Raw genomic sequence first — 13201 nt, forward strand, 5'->3', positions numbered from 1 at the left:
TTTAACTCTTATGGAAACCTACGAGTGGGTGCTTTTTGACTTCTATTTCAAAAATGAGTCATCAAATATTTTAAGATCATTAATTCAGTAATATTAATTTCAGAGAATACAACCGAAAAAAATGATGAAGCCTCGCAAGAGGAAATCGTCCTCAGACAAACAACAGTGATGAATAGCGCATTATGTAGTTTGAAAAAATTACAGGTAAAATTGCAATATTTTCATGGTCATGAACAAACGTTTTGATTTTGCATTTCTGATTCACCTATTTCAAGTGAATTTTATTTTTCAAGTGACATATTTTGCTTTATATCAGTTTCTAATGGGTTTTTTTCAATGAACATATCCACATGTGCAATAATGGAGAACACGTTTGTTAATCTGAAATACCAAATAAACCGTTTCTGTCAAAGTTCATTTTTCCTATACAAAATCAGATAAGATATAATTTCAGAGTGCTCTAACATACTTTAATGTACATCATACTTATGGGTTCACTTCAGAAAACATGTCAGTCGCCCTCTAAGCGCATTAAATGTTCATTCATATATGTTCGTAGTGACATAGACAGGTACCTAGAACAAATTGAAAAAAGATGAAGAGCAAGTTAAATGTCTAAGACTAACCGTAGCAAAGCTAGAAGAGATAAACAGAGAATTGCAGCAGCAAATTGATATATTAGAGGGTGACACTGAACAACCACCATATATCAAGTATGAAAATATTATATCAATTATTATGTAGTACTATATAATACCTATATTTATCATCATATAGTTTTAATACAGTGTTTCAGCTTTTTTCTTACAATATTCAGTGGCATTAAACAATAAGATAAGTTATTTTTCTTACAATATTCTTGCATTTAATAACATGGCGTATTTGAGTACAAAATATACCTAACGGAATGGTCGCAGTGTTTAACAGTGACAAAGAATTCCGTTGAGTTAGTAAAGTAAGTATCTGCTAGTCTTAGTCATTCCTGTAAATGCAAAAATAATTAGATCCTACAACAATAACGGATACTCACCAAATATATATAAATTTTCAGTATACGCAACCTTTGATTTCGAAATAAAAATGTAATATTTACAAATTAAACACACTTCATTTGTAAATTTATTCTTTTCAAAATGACTTTTATATTAATTGATAGCTTTTCAGTAAATGTTTGACACTTATGGACCTGTTTATGCTTCACAGTGGTCTTATTTTGGAAACATTTAATTTAAATAGTTAAGATAAGTGACAAAAAATAAATTATGCTAATTATTCCCTACCGAAAAATTCTTATTAGTTTTGTGTGCATTAGACCCGTGCCCGTCTAACTGCTTAACTGAAAAAGATAAGCATATAACAAAAGGAAATATTTATCATTTTGTCCGATATGTTTTATTTCCAATAGGGCCTCTTCAAAAAATATCGTGTATTGTTCTGAACAGTGCTACATGTACATAATCTTATAGGTTGCATTTATCCTTATTTTTGCATCCCCTCCCCCTTTATTTTGAGTAAGCTTTCCTGCCCCCCCCCCCCAACCGGAATCCTAAGATGGTACTTGATTATTTTTTCTACTTGTGTGGGTGCGTTTGTATGTTTGTGAGTCTTTAACAGTGCCCTATTGTTTTCTTATCTGTTGCTTGTTCGTTTTAGTTTTGTTCGTTTTTTATGTTATTCAGTTGATCGTAGCAGTGTGATAGTCTTTGCTACATGAGTGTTTGCGCTATTGCGGTTTACGTTGTAGTGTGACTGTTATTAAAGAACATGGCATTCCCTTGTATATTCGTCCTTGTTCAACTTTCCCCTTCGGGGTCCCCCACTCACTTTATCCAATTTTGCCTCTTACCATTTCCTTCCCCTCCATCTATATTTAGCATGAATTAATATGTACTTGTTGAAGCAACCCGTGTGAAATTTTTTTCTATTACAGCTTCTTTTTTATGTGGGCCTACTATGCAAATGCGTGGCTCTAGGACTGTGTTTTAGTGCTCTGTGCTTCCGAGAAATCTACCCTTACCTATTATCTTTTATAGAATTGTATGCATATGGATTCCACCCTTGTGATATTAGAACCTCTGTTGTTATAAAACCATGTACACACATGTAAGATGACTCAGTATTCAAGTGGTTAAGGTCGATTACTTTAAATCATTTGCCGTGAGCTCAAAGTCTCATTTGGCGAGTGAAAGACTTTTGTTTGAGGAAGCCATTAAGTTGGTTGTTCTACCAGGTGCCCGCTCGTGCCTTAAAAAATCACAGGTGGAGAACCCGTGGTCGTCCTCTATCATCAAAAGCTGGTAAATTATGTCCTATAAGTGTTCCGGTCATTCCAAAGAATGATATCGCAAAAATATACACTAAGACTTATTTTGTTTCAGCTACAGTACAGCTATTTCATATCTACGAAGATAATGCCATCAGATAAATAGAAAAGGAGTTGAGAGCCATGCTGAGAAACAAGCTTGGAGTTGTGAACTTTATAAACTGTCCAAGTGCAACCGATATTGATCAGAACAAGTTGCTTATCGTATAGTGTATCGTCTCGACTAGATTAGGTGCAGATGCAGGAAAAGCTATAAAGGATATTCAAAGTAAATATATATTTACCATGCTCTCAATTACCTGGAACCCCCTTTTAAATTAATTTACAAAGGGAGGTAAAAAGGCTGGAAAAAAGTTTTTCCTCCATGCAGAAATGTATCTGTATAGTAATGTTCTGTATATTCTAAATATGGATAACATATTACTGACATAGACCGACAACCATCTGGAATTGACAAATTTACAAATAGTTACCTACAATACCTACACAATTCTCAAGACAGGAGCGAATATTTTCTTACGTTCACATTTTTTTACATTCTGTGAGCTTGAAGAACATTAGTTTCTAAAACAAACAGGAGAATAAGAAACACAGGTCATCAAACACGTTTTATTTTTATGGAGCATTTTCTTTGCGCATTGTTTAAGCATTTCTGAAATTTTGTAAAATTGAAAAACTGGTGGTATGTTATAAAACATATAATATCCCTTTTAATGTGCTAGGGATTTTATGTCTAACAGTTTAATATGAATAAAAGATGATGCCATTTATTATATATATCAGTCAGAAAAATATCAAATCCAAACCTGATCTATTTTCATAGATATTTGAAATTACCTACCCCGCCAAATTGTAAATCTTACGTCAAATATAGGAAAATGTCAGCCAAAACAGAGGCTGAATTTATGTTTCGATAAAATTAGAATCTGTTTGGTTAAATGGTTCATCATTAATCGGATTTTTATTATTTAACGGTAATCTTTGGCAAAACTTATGTTAGAAAGCAATATTCGAAAAAACATTTTCAAATTAGCGATTATCATAAAAAAAGCTCCTACGTCCTAAAAGGGGCGTTATCTGATATTTTAAGTCCATCTGGGCCAAAGGGTGAGCTATTGGGATTGTTCACCGTCCGGCGTCCGTCGTCCGTCCGTCCGTCTGGCGTCCGGGGTCCGTCCACACAAACAACATCGACTCCTTAACCACCAGCATCCAATTGTATAAAGCTTGGTTAAATTAACCCTGGTTAACCTTTGGTTATCTTTAACCAAATCTAGTTAGCTAACCAGTTTGGTTAACCAATTGTATATACCAAGATAACCCAATAGTAAGTTAACCAACCAATCCGTCCTGTCATGCGGTATTTTGGTGGTTCCGGTGACGTTATTTTCGCGGAATTTGTCGAAGCAGCAGACAAAACAAAAACATGGAACTTCCAGCCTCCAAGAAACCTAGAGTCAGGGCCAAAAACTTTTCTATGTCGGAGGTGGAGGTGTTAAAGACCGCAGTTACAGATAACTTCAGTACAATTTCAGCAAAACACTGCAATGGAACGTCTGGAATCACAAAGAAAATTCAAGACAAAGTCCTAAGTTTCAAAATGTAATTGACCAATTACCCCATGAACCTGAGATGTACTGTAGATTTACACAAGTTCATCTCCGTAATCTAGCATACGAAATGTCCTTTAATTCTTTTTCAAAATGTAGACCTATGTTATTTTACTTAGTTTATTAGTTTTAATAGATTTCTAACCTCATGAAAGTATATGCATGTTGTTTGAATATGCCTAACTTTCGCTTTAATATCTTACTTTTAGCCGCTTTATTTTTGTTAATTTCTGTATTCTTTAGCTCATGAGCAAATGTTTTTTGTTAAACTTTATCCGACGTAATATAAAGATTCTTGTATCTTGTATCTTAAAATTTCAGGCCTGGGCGACCATCTGTGAAAAGGTAAACAGTGTCGAAAGAGGTCCGTCGCTGAAGTGAAGGAAAAGTGGCGTAACCTCACTAAAAAGGCAAAAACTGAGACCACCATGCAGAAACTGTCCATGCGGAAAACCGGGGGTGGACCACCAGCACCATTGCCTGATCCACTCCTGGATGATATTGCTGGAAACCTACAGTTTCAATTGTTCATTAATCATTATTTTGATCTTAAAACACAATCTATAGTATTGCGTTATAAGCAGGCAGACAGAAAGTTCCTAAAGTTTAACCCTAACAAGTAATTCAAGATAAATACATTTTTTTAAAGAAAATATTCTAAAAGACAAATGATAATGTTGTTTAGCATTTCTCCTGAAAAAAGTCATGACTCGAACATTGAGTAGACTGAGGACACTTTTTCACACTACCTATAGAAATGTTAATTATTCAGTGCTTTCAGTAAACATGAATGCTAAAATGAACGTTAATATCATACATGATGAGGTAAGGTTTGCATTTGAAATAAAACAGTAGAATCAAGGATGCATTATATAAAATACCTCAGAATGCAAAACATGAAATTTCCTCTTCCACACTCCAAAAGTCCTCTCATTAGCATTTCTTGTAGATGTGTGTGCCCTATTGTACCTGTGAGTTCACAAAATACTTGATTAAATACAATATTGTGGCTACAGTATACAAAGACACATTTGTAAAAATGGCAAACATTCAATAGAATTTATGTGTCTATCTCTATTGAAATGATGAAATAAAACAGAAAAGGAAAACAAAATACCTCTCTTCTCTCTTAATGGTTGGGTTGAGATAGGGTGTCAGCAGAAATGGCCTACATGGATATCCACTATCCCCTAGCAGAACACCTTTTTCTAAACCTATAGAAAACAAGTATTTGTAATCATAATCATTTCAGTGTGAATGATGGTCTATAATGAAAATTATTTCAGTGTATCTAACAGTATTGTACTGAGCAACTAAATGAAAACAAACTAAATTTACTCTTGTTTTTCTGGTACATTAAGTCTAATCAAAACAGGCAGGTGATTGTTATAGAATATTTACACCTATTAAGTTTGTTTTCCAGCGGCACTGCCTTAAATTTGCAAACATTTATCTTTGTTCATAACTATATTGAATGTTTGATTCTTTGTAAGAATATAATTGGTTTTGGCAGTAAAAATACCTTGGTGCCTAGCCTCTAGGTATCTGCACACATTGGATATTCTAAATATTTGGCTGTCATGGGAACTACCTGGCCATGATGCATTTATACTGGTGAATAGCCCTGATCAAAATACAACAGAAGAATACATAATGTTTAAGTAGTATCATAATCATAGAATTATGTTATATTGTGATAACATCCATTACAGGTAACTTAAATTTATTCAGTATGGTTTGAATTTAAACTTTGACATAAATTATATGCAAAAATACTATACTGGTAATCTGTTGAACATAGACACTATGGTATAAGGCGGCATGACAATAATCTGGTATGTTGTGTTCCCTAACTCATATACCCTAAATCAGTGTTTATCACATTGTGACATTTATTTTTGACCTCCTGACCTAGTTTAATCACCTAATATACATAGACATGTGATTTTGACATTTAACATACTGTCACCTTAAAAAAAGAGATCATCTACTATCTGTTATGAATTTTGATAATCATGGGCAAAGTTATTTTGCTATTATTGATCAATAACTGCTTTCTGTGAGTCTTGTCAATATTTGGTGTATTATCATAAATTCCTTTCATTGCCTTGAAATCCATTTCCAGTTATTGAAGGCGAAATATGATTAATAACCAAATGTTAATTATTAATTTAGAAAATGAATGCAATGCATTTTCAGTTGTGTACACAATAAACATTAGAATTCATATAATTGCAATATGTTAACTACTTTGTGTGAAATAAAGTTATGACTTCAACAGAAATGAAATATGGAGCTGATTCTATAAACATATGCAGCTGCCTGGAAGACATTACACTGTATATATATTTACAGGATTTTTTTTCTCATAACAAATCACCATTTACAAAAACTATATACAGTCAAACATGCCTTGATAGACCAGTCTTGGGAGAGCCAAAAAGTGGTCTCTTTATTCACAGGTTAAAATACATTGTAAATGTTAAAATGGGAAATAAAACATGTGGTCTTTTGAGCCAGGTGGTCTCTGTTCAGAGGAGGTCTTTAGCACAGGTTTGACAATTGTATATTTATCATATAGCTGCATCCCATTGCCTCTTGTTTTATATGCCTGCAGTAGAAAGAAAGTAGACAGATGGTAAAAAAGGTGCAGATTAACACGAGAAGCCTTTATTTCAACAGGTTTTCTTTATTTTTATTTTTTTTATAAAAAAAATGTGTAAGGAAAAGTTTACAATTATCAAAAAGACATAATTGATCATTGGCCGCTTTCAGGTAACAAACCATCTCAATTCGTACCATAACCTAAAATATGCAGTAATATAAAACAAACACTGTTTAAACCACATAAAAAAAATATCTGAATATTTCTGATTTTTTATCTGAGTCATTGCTGAACATTTCTGAATTTGTCTGAAAATCCCCTCTGTGCTCATTTCGGAATTGTTTAGAAAAATTCGAGACATGTTCAGACATAAATTCAGTAATATTCAGACATTATTCAGAAACATTTAGATCAACTCAGAAATGTTCAGACATGGTTAAATGTTCAGACACGAATTCAGAATTATTCAGACGTACTTCAGACATATTCAGACATCAGTTGAATTAAATTTAGAAAATAATCCTAGACAATAATACAGAAATATTAGGTCACTTCTCATCTCATTTGGGGCGGGACACGGTTCCCTTCAGCCCGGCCTTGACTGGGCCTGATTTATGTGCGTTTAGTGATTTATTTTCAGTCCGTTTTTGAGGGATTGTCGACTTCTTAAAACATCGTCCTCTGAAACTCTACTTACATCAAATTTACTAGACAAGTGCTGCAAAGAACCCTTTAAAAATACAGAAATTGTGTGAATACATCTATCCCCCTACTGACATACTGTGTCGCTGTCACATTTTACCGTTGTGCGTCAATGATTCTGCTCGATTTCCATTGAAAAGAGAATAGAATAAACATTCTCCTACCTTATCTGATAGTACAAATGACATTAAATCTACGTATCCTATAAATAAATTCCACGTAGAATGTTAAACTATTGGAATAAATCCGCGTTCGTTTTCATATCCACACCACCAGCTACACGTAAGAAAGACAAAGCGCCCGTCATTCTTCTCACACCGGTATGACTTATTTAAATTTTACGTCACTGTTTACTACACATTCTAGCATAAAACTGCTTTTGTCACCTTTCGAGGGTGGTGCTTTAACAGGATAGTAAACTTGTGTTAACAGAGATTCTCGTGCTCACGTGCTGTTACAAGATATTTTTATATATGCGAGTTCCGTGGCAAAGAATTTAACGTGTTTTATGCTAATTAGCGCATGTTCTTTTCGTGTAATAAAGTTTAGATTTAAATTAAGGTATTAGGCCCCTATAGCTACTAGTAATCTTTAAAAAATGGCATTTGCTTGGTATATTCTTACAGCTGACCGTGTTTCGCGCTTTGTTGCAAATTTTTAAAAACTTTTACCGTGCCGTTTTTTATAAATTTTGTGTAATTTAAGGCATTTCCTCGAGCTCAAGTAGAGACAAATTTCAAATTGGCGGCCTTTATCCAAATCGTTATGAGAGAATTCATTTTACCTTAATTTATTTTGTATGAAAGAAACATTAAACTATCGGTAAACAATTATAAAATACTTGAAATAAAACTGTCAATATCATTTTTTCTATGGTGCCCCAAGTAAACGGATTTAATGAGACAGAATTCTAATTCCAACATTGAAAAATTAAGGTCGAATCTTGAGGGTCTGTTTTGAATTTTGCTCACTTCATTCAAAAATAACCTTGGGGCAGAAGTAAAACCTACCTACTTTTCTTCCACAATATGTAATCTAAAGAATGAAGGCAGAATAGAGAACTTTTACCGCACTGTTTCAGACGTAAAACCACTTTGAACAGCAAGCAATCGCTTATGAAATGAATTTTCTTTTCACTTTTGTACAATTAATCAATAACAAGTCTTAAAAGAAGTAAAAACTTACTACAAAAAAGGAAAATAAGGAAAAAAATTGGTCCCAGTGGGGCTTGAACCTACCCCCCCCCCCCCCCCCCCCCCCCCCTGGAAATTGCAGTCAAAGTAGGTTTATGTTAGGAATTGAATACTCTTCAAAAAGGAGCTACTCTATTATGGACCTAATACCTTAACCCGAGCCGGGTCTCAGCATAAACGAGCACGTTCGTTGACGTCACGCGACCCGCGAGACATATGACATATTTGCTGTTAAGAGTACACAACTTTATGGCAGGACAACTTTTATTTTACCTCATTTTTATCCCTCTTTGTTGCTTACGCAAATGCTTGTGATGACACAGATGCATTTTCAAGAATCTGGCTCGAAAAAAAGCTTTAAAGTGTGTGGCCGAATATTTACGAGTCGAAAAGGTTTTTTTTTTCAGAAACTTATTTTTTAGCAACTCTTACATTGATATCTTGTTCGGAAGATATTATTTGTAGTAGCTGTTGTAAATTGTTAGACTTAACAGGACTACTCACAAAATAACAAACACCTATTGCAATGGCAAGATGTACACTTTATTGTGACAAATGAGAGGGGAGACAACCCATAACAATTTAAAAAATGTATATTGATCTCACAATATAAACAAAGGCAACTGTACTTGATGCATAATGGTTGAATAAATAAATTATTTATATAATTTCATGTATCACCACCTTACAAACAGCTTAAAGTGTATAATACACGGAGAACATGAGGTACATGTACATATCGGAAACTGACCATAGTACATATTGTTAAAGCTCTATAAATGCAGTCTCCCATCACAACATGCTTTAGCAGAGTTAAAGCTACATTCGTCAAAGAAATACTGGCCAGAAACCCTCTATGGAGGAAACGAGGATCCGTAACATGCGCGGAGTTTTTCAACTCCTCAGAATACTGAAACTACGGAATATGTTTAGAAGCATGTTCATATCTTAAGATTATTGTTTCATTTTTACTTGATAAAATGAGCGTATTTATATTTGTTTCGGCCTTATTTAAACACAAGTACAACAATGTGTGAATTTGAATAACATAAAGTAGATGTAACTAGTACAGAAACTTACGTATAACTGATTTCTTTGCTACCAAAGACACATGTTCTCCGCTATACTACTAAATTTGGGACGATCAGCACATTTGTGGCTATCTATATCTTAAGTGCTCCAAATTGTTCCATAACTATAAAATAGTCTGATTTCAAGTCCAGACAATTAAAAACATTTTGGACATATACATATATGAGCCGTGTTATGAGAAAACCAACAAAGTGGGGTTGCGACCATCCGCGCAGTCTGGTCAGGATCCATGCTGTTCGCTAACAGTTTCTCTAATTGTAATAGGCTTTGAAAGCGAACAGCATGGATCCTGACCAGACTGCGCGGATGCGCAGGCTGGTCTGGATCCATGCTGGTCGCAAACCCACTATGTTGGTTTTTTCATGGCACGGCTCATATATATGTTCATTAAGACCCACCACAACCTAGTGACGTACTTTTCTGTCCAACATGAACTGCGTGAAAATCATTCTGATAATCATGATTGGTACAATGGTGTTATTTTAAGATGCTATGTAGAAAAGTAAGGCACTGCATGAATTAATCTTTTTCAGTATAGCGCCTTAAAGCGTTGATAAATAGCGAAGAAACGAAATGCGCTCTAAACTCAGCCCTGTATATATATTGCTTTCAATTTGAGCCGCACCATGTGAAAACCAACATAGTGTATTTGCGACAGCATGGATCTAGACCAGCCTGCGCATCAGTGCAGTCTGGTCAGGATCCCGGTTGTTCCCTTTCAAAGCCTATTGCAATCAGAGAAACCGTTAGCGAACAACATGAAGGCTGGCCAGACTGCGCGCATGCTGGACGCAATCGCATTTCTAGTAGGCCTACGTTGGTTTTCTCATGGTACGGTTGATATTATTTCAATTACAATACATTTATCGACATTCAACACAATGTGTCCTGGCCTTATATATATATTATGTCACTGTGAATTTGAAACTGTTTACTAGTACTTTTTGTGTATATCAGTTACCATCATGAATACAAAATAAAAAGCTACAGTTATCATAATTCAGTATTGCGGTTCTTCAAAGCTTATTTCAATTAGGCCTAAAAAATTCTTTATTTCCGACAACATGCTTTAAAAAATGGGTAGGTAGGTCGGACATTTTCTTTCTTTTGGATTTTTTTTTATTAAGGGAGACTGTTTGGAAATTATTGTTGTGTCAAAAATGAATACAAATAAGGGGGTTATGCCTTTAAAGCATCAGTTAGATGATTTCTAACAGTACTGGCCATGTTTAAAGCATATCATTTCCTTAACAACTGTTTCTCTGACAGCGCCGCCCAGTGATAGTCGGAAATCGACGGTTGGGTGAAAGATGTAGATGTAGATAAAAAAGGGCCATGTTTAAAGCATAAAAAGTGCAGTTTTGCAACTTCTTGTTAAAAGGGTGAACAAATATTTTCTCCAAGGCCATAAAAACATTTAGGGTCGGGCCAGAAATTTCAGGTAGGTCGGGATACCGGAAAGAAATATTGTTTAAGCCTTAGAGAAAACGTTAGCGGAACTTTGTTGGTTTTCTCATGGCGCGGCCCATTTTAATAAATACATCATAGATAGATGTGGATTTTCCCATTTGACAGCAATTATTTTAAAAATAATTACACTACAAACAATATCACTCAGCAACAGCATTTGCACACAGTCATAAATGAAATGAAGTTAATGTATTAATAAAAGTTTTCTGCCAACACTTAAAACCCCATAGGGAACCCCTTATAGAAAAGGAGGCAACCATTGTGCGACACAACAGTATACATACCGCGATAATTACAAGTGGCCTGGACATCTATGGAGTGATATTGTTTTCTGTTTATGTAAGCTGCCTCTTGATCTTTCGGCGGAGAAATTATTCTAACATGTGTGCCATCTATACAACCAAAAACGCCGGGAAAATGTCTTATTTTATAAAATCCCTGTTGAACAGTCCGTCTTTCGTCATCCGTCGTTGAAAATCTTATGTATTCGTCCTTCAGTGAAAATAAAACGTCCGTCACCCTGGTTATAGTCCGGGACACAGTGGCAATGTCGACACCAAATATGTCCCCGATTAACTGAAGAAAGAACCCAGATGCAAACAATCTGAGTGCTATCGGTATTTGCTGTCGTGCAGTCAAAGAAAAATTTCGGTTCGTCCCATGTTGAAGTCGATCCCCAATAAGGTCCTCTAGTCTGTCCAAATTTTCAGACCCAAATCTGTAGTGTCGTCGAAGTTCCTCGTTGTACAGGTCGTCAGTTTGTCTGCTTACTCGTCTAAACTGTCTAGGTCGTCTGGCGTTTGGTATAAAGGCAGCCATTTTGTATATTGGTTAACCTTTAACCAGTATCAGAGAGGTTGGTTAAATTTAACCAGAAACTTGCATCGGTTAAATTTAATCAAAGTTTTGTACAATAGGATAACCGGAACTTTTACCAAAATGATTATTTAACCAGCAATTTAACCCACTGGTTAAATTTAACCAAGCTTTTTACAATTTGGCGCAGACCAATTTTGATGGAACTTCACAGGAATGTTTTTGGATTGTCTTCTTTAAACCTTTTTTAAAGAATTGAACTCCATACAGAACTTTGGTTGCATGTCAAACGAAAGGAAAAATATTCTTGCCCAAAACCACAGGTCATAGGGCTTTAATATCTGGCACGTATAATCATCTTATGGTCCTCTACAATGATTGTTCAAATTATCCTCCTAGGATCAAATACGGCCCCGCCGTAATGTCACATGGTTAAAATTGACTTATATAGGAAACATTTTGAAAATCTCCTTGTCCAAAAACACAAAGCTTACAGCCTCAATATCTGGCATGTAACATCATCGAATGGTTCTCTCTGACGTTTGTTCCAATTTTGCCCCTGGGGTGAAAAGAGACACCATCCCGGGGGTCCCAAGTTCTATCTCGTGTTATATAGGAAAAAACTTTAAAAATCTTCTTGTCTGAAACCACAGGATCTAGGCCTTTGTTATTTGGCATGTAGCATTGCCTTGTTGTTCTCCACCAAGATTTTTCAAGTTTAACCATGGGGTGAGGCCCTGGTACCAAGTTTTACATAGACTTGAATAGGAAACAAATTTAAAAATCTTCTTGTCTGAAACCACAATACCTAGGCCATTGATATATGGTATGTAGCATTGCCTTGTGGTCCTATACAAAGGTTGTTCAAATTATTACCCTAGGACGAAAAGAGGCCCTGCCGTGGGGGTCTCAAGTTTAGCATAGACTTATATTGTATATAGGAAAACAATTAAAACATCTTGTCTGAAATTCCAAGGTTTGGACCTTTGATATTTGTATGTAGCAATGCCTAATGGTTCTCTAACAAGATTGTTCAAATTATGTCCTTGGTGTGAAAAGAGGCCCCGCCAGTGTGTGTGTGAGGGGGGGGGGGGGGCATTGTACGCAAAATGTAGGCAAAATAGAGAGAACTTTTACCGCATGTAACTCAGTCTTTTTTAAGATGTCTAACTCTACCCCTCCTGAGGTAAATCCACTTTAACTGCAAGAAATCGCTTATAAAATGAAAGTTTTCACTTTTGTACAGTACATCCATAATAAGTCTTGAAAAAAGTAAAACTTACTAGAGAAAAGGAAAATATGGAACAAAAATTGGTTCCAGTGGGGCTTGAACCTACTCCCCCTCCCCCTACCCCCACGAACATTGCAGTCAAGATGGGTTCATTGTAGG

General features: G+C 35.2%; 1 protein-coding gene across 1 annotated transcript; it reads right to left on the minus strand.

The window, feature by feature from the left end:
- Positions 1–11211: 11211 nt before the first annotated feature.
- LOC128553819 (putative nuclease HARBI1) lies at positions 11212–11814 on the minus strand. The gene has a single exon (XM_053535006.1). It carries the CDS (start codon positions 11812–11814, stop codon positions 11212–11214), a length of 603 nt encoding a protein of 200 aa, XP_053390981.1.
- Between the last annotated feature and the right edge of the window lie 1387 nt (positions 11815–13201).

This window comes from Mercenaria mercenaria, unplaced genomic scaffold, assembly GCF_021730395.1.
Source record: "Mercenaria mercenaria strain notata unplaced genomic scaffold, MADL_Memer_1 contig_4355, whole genome shotgun sequence".
Lineage (NCBI taxonomy): Eukaryota > Metazoa > Mollusca > Bivalvia > Venerida > Veneridae > Mercenaria > Mercenaria mercenaria.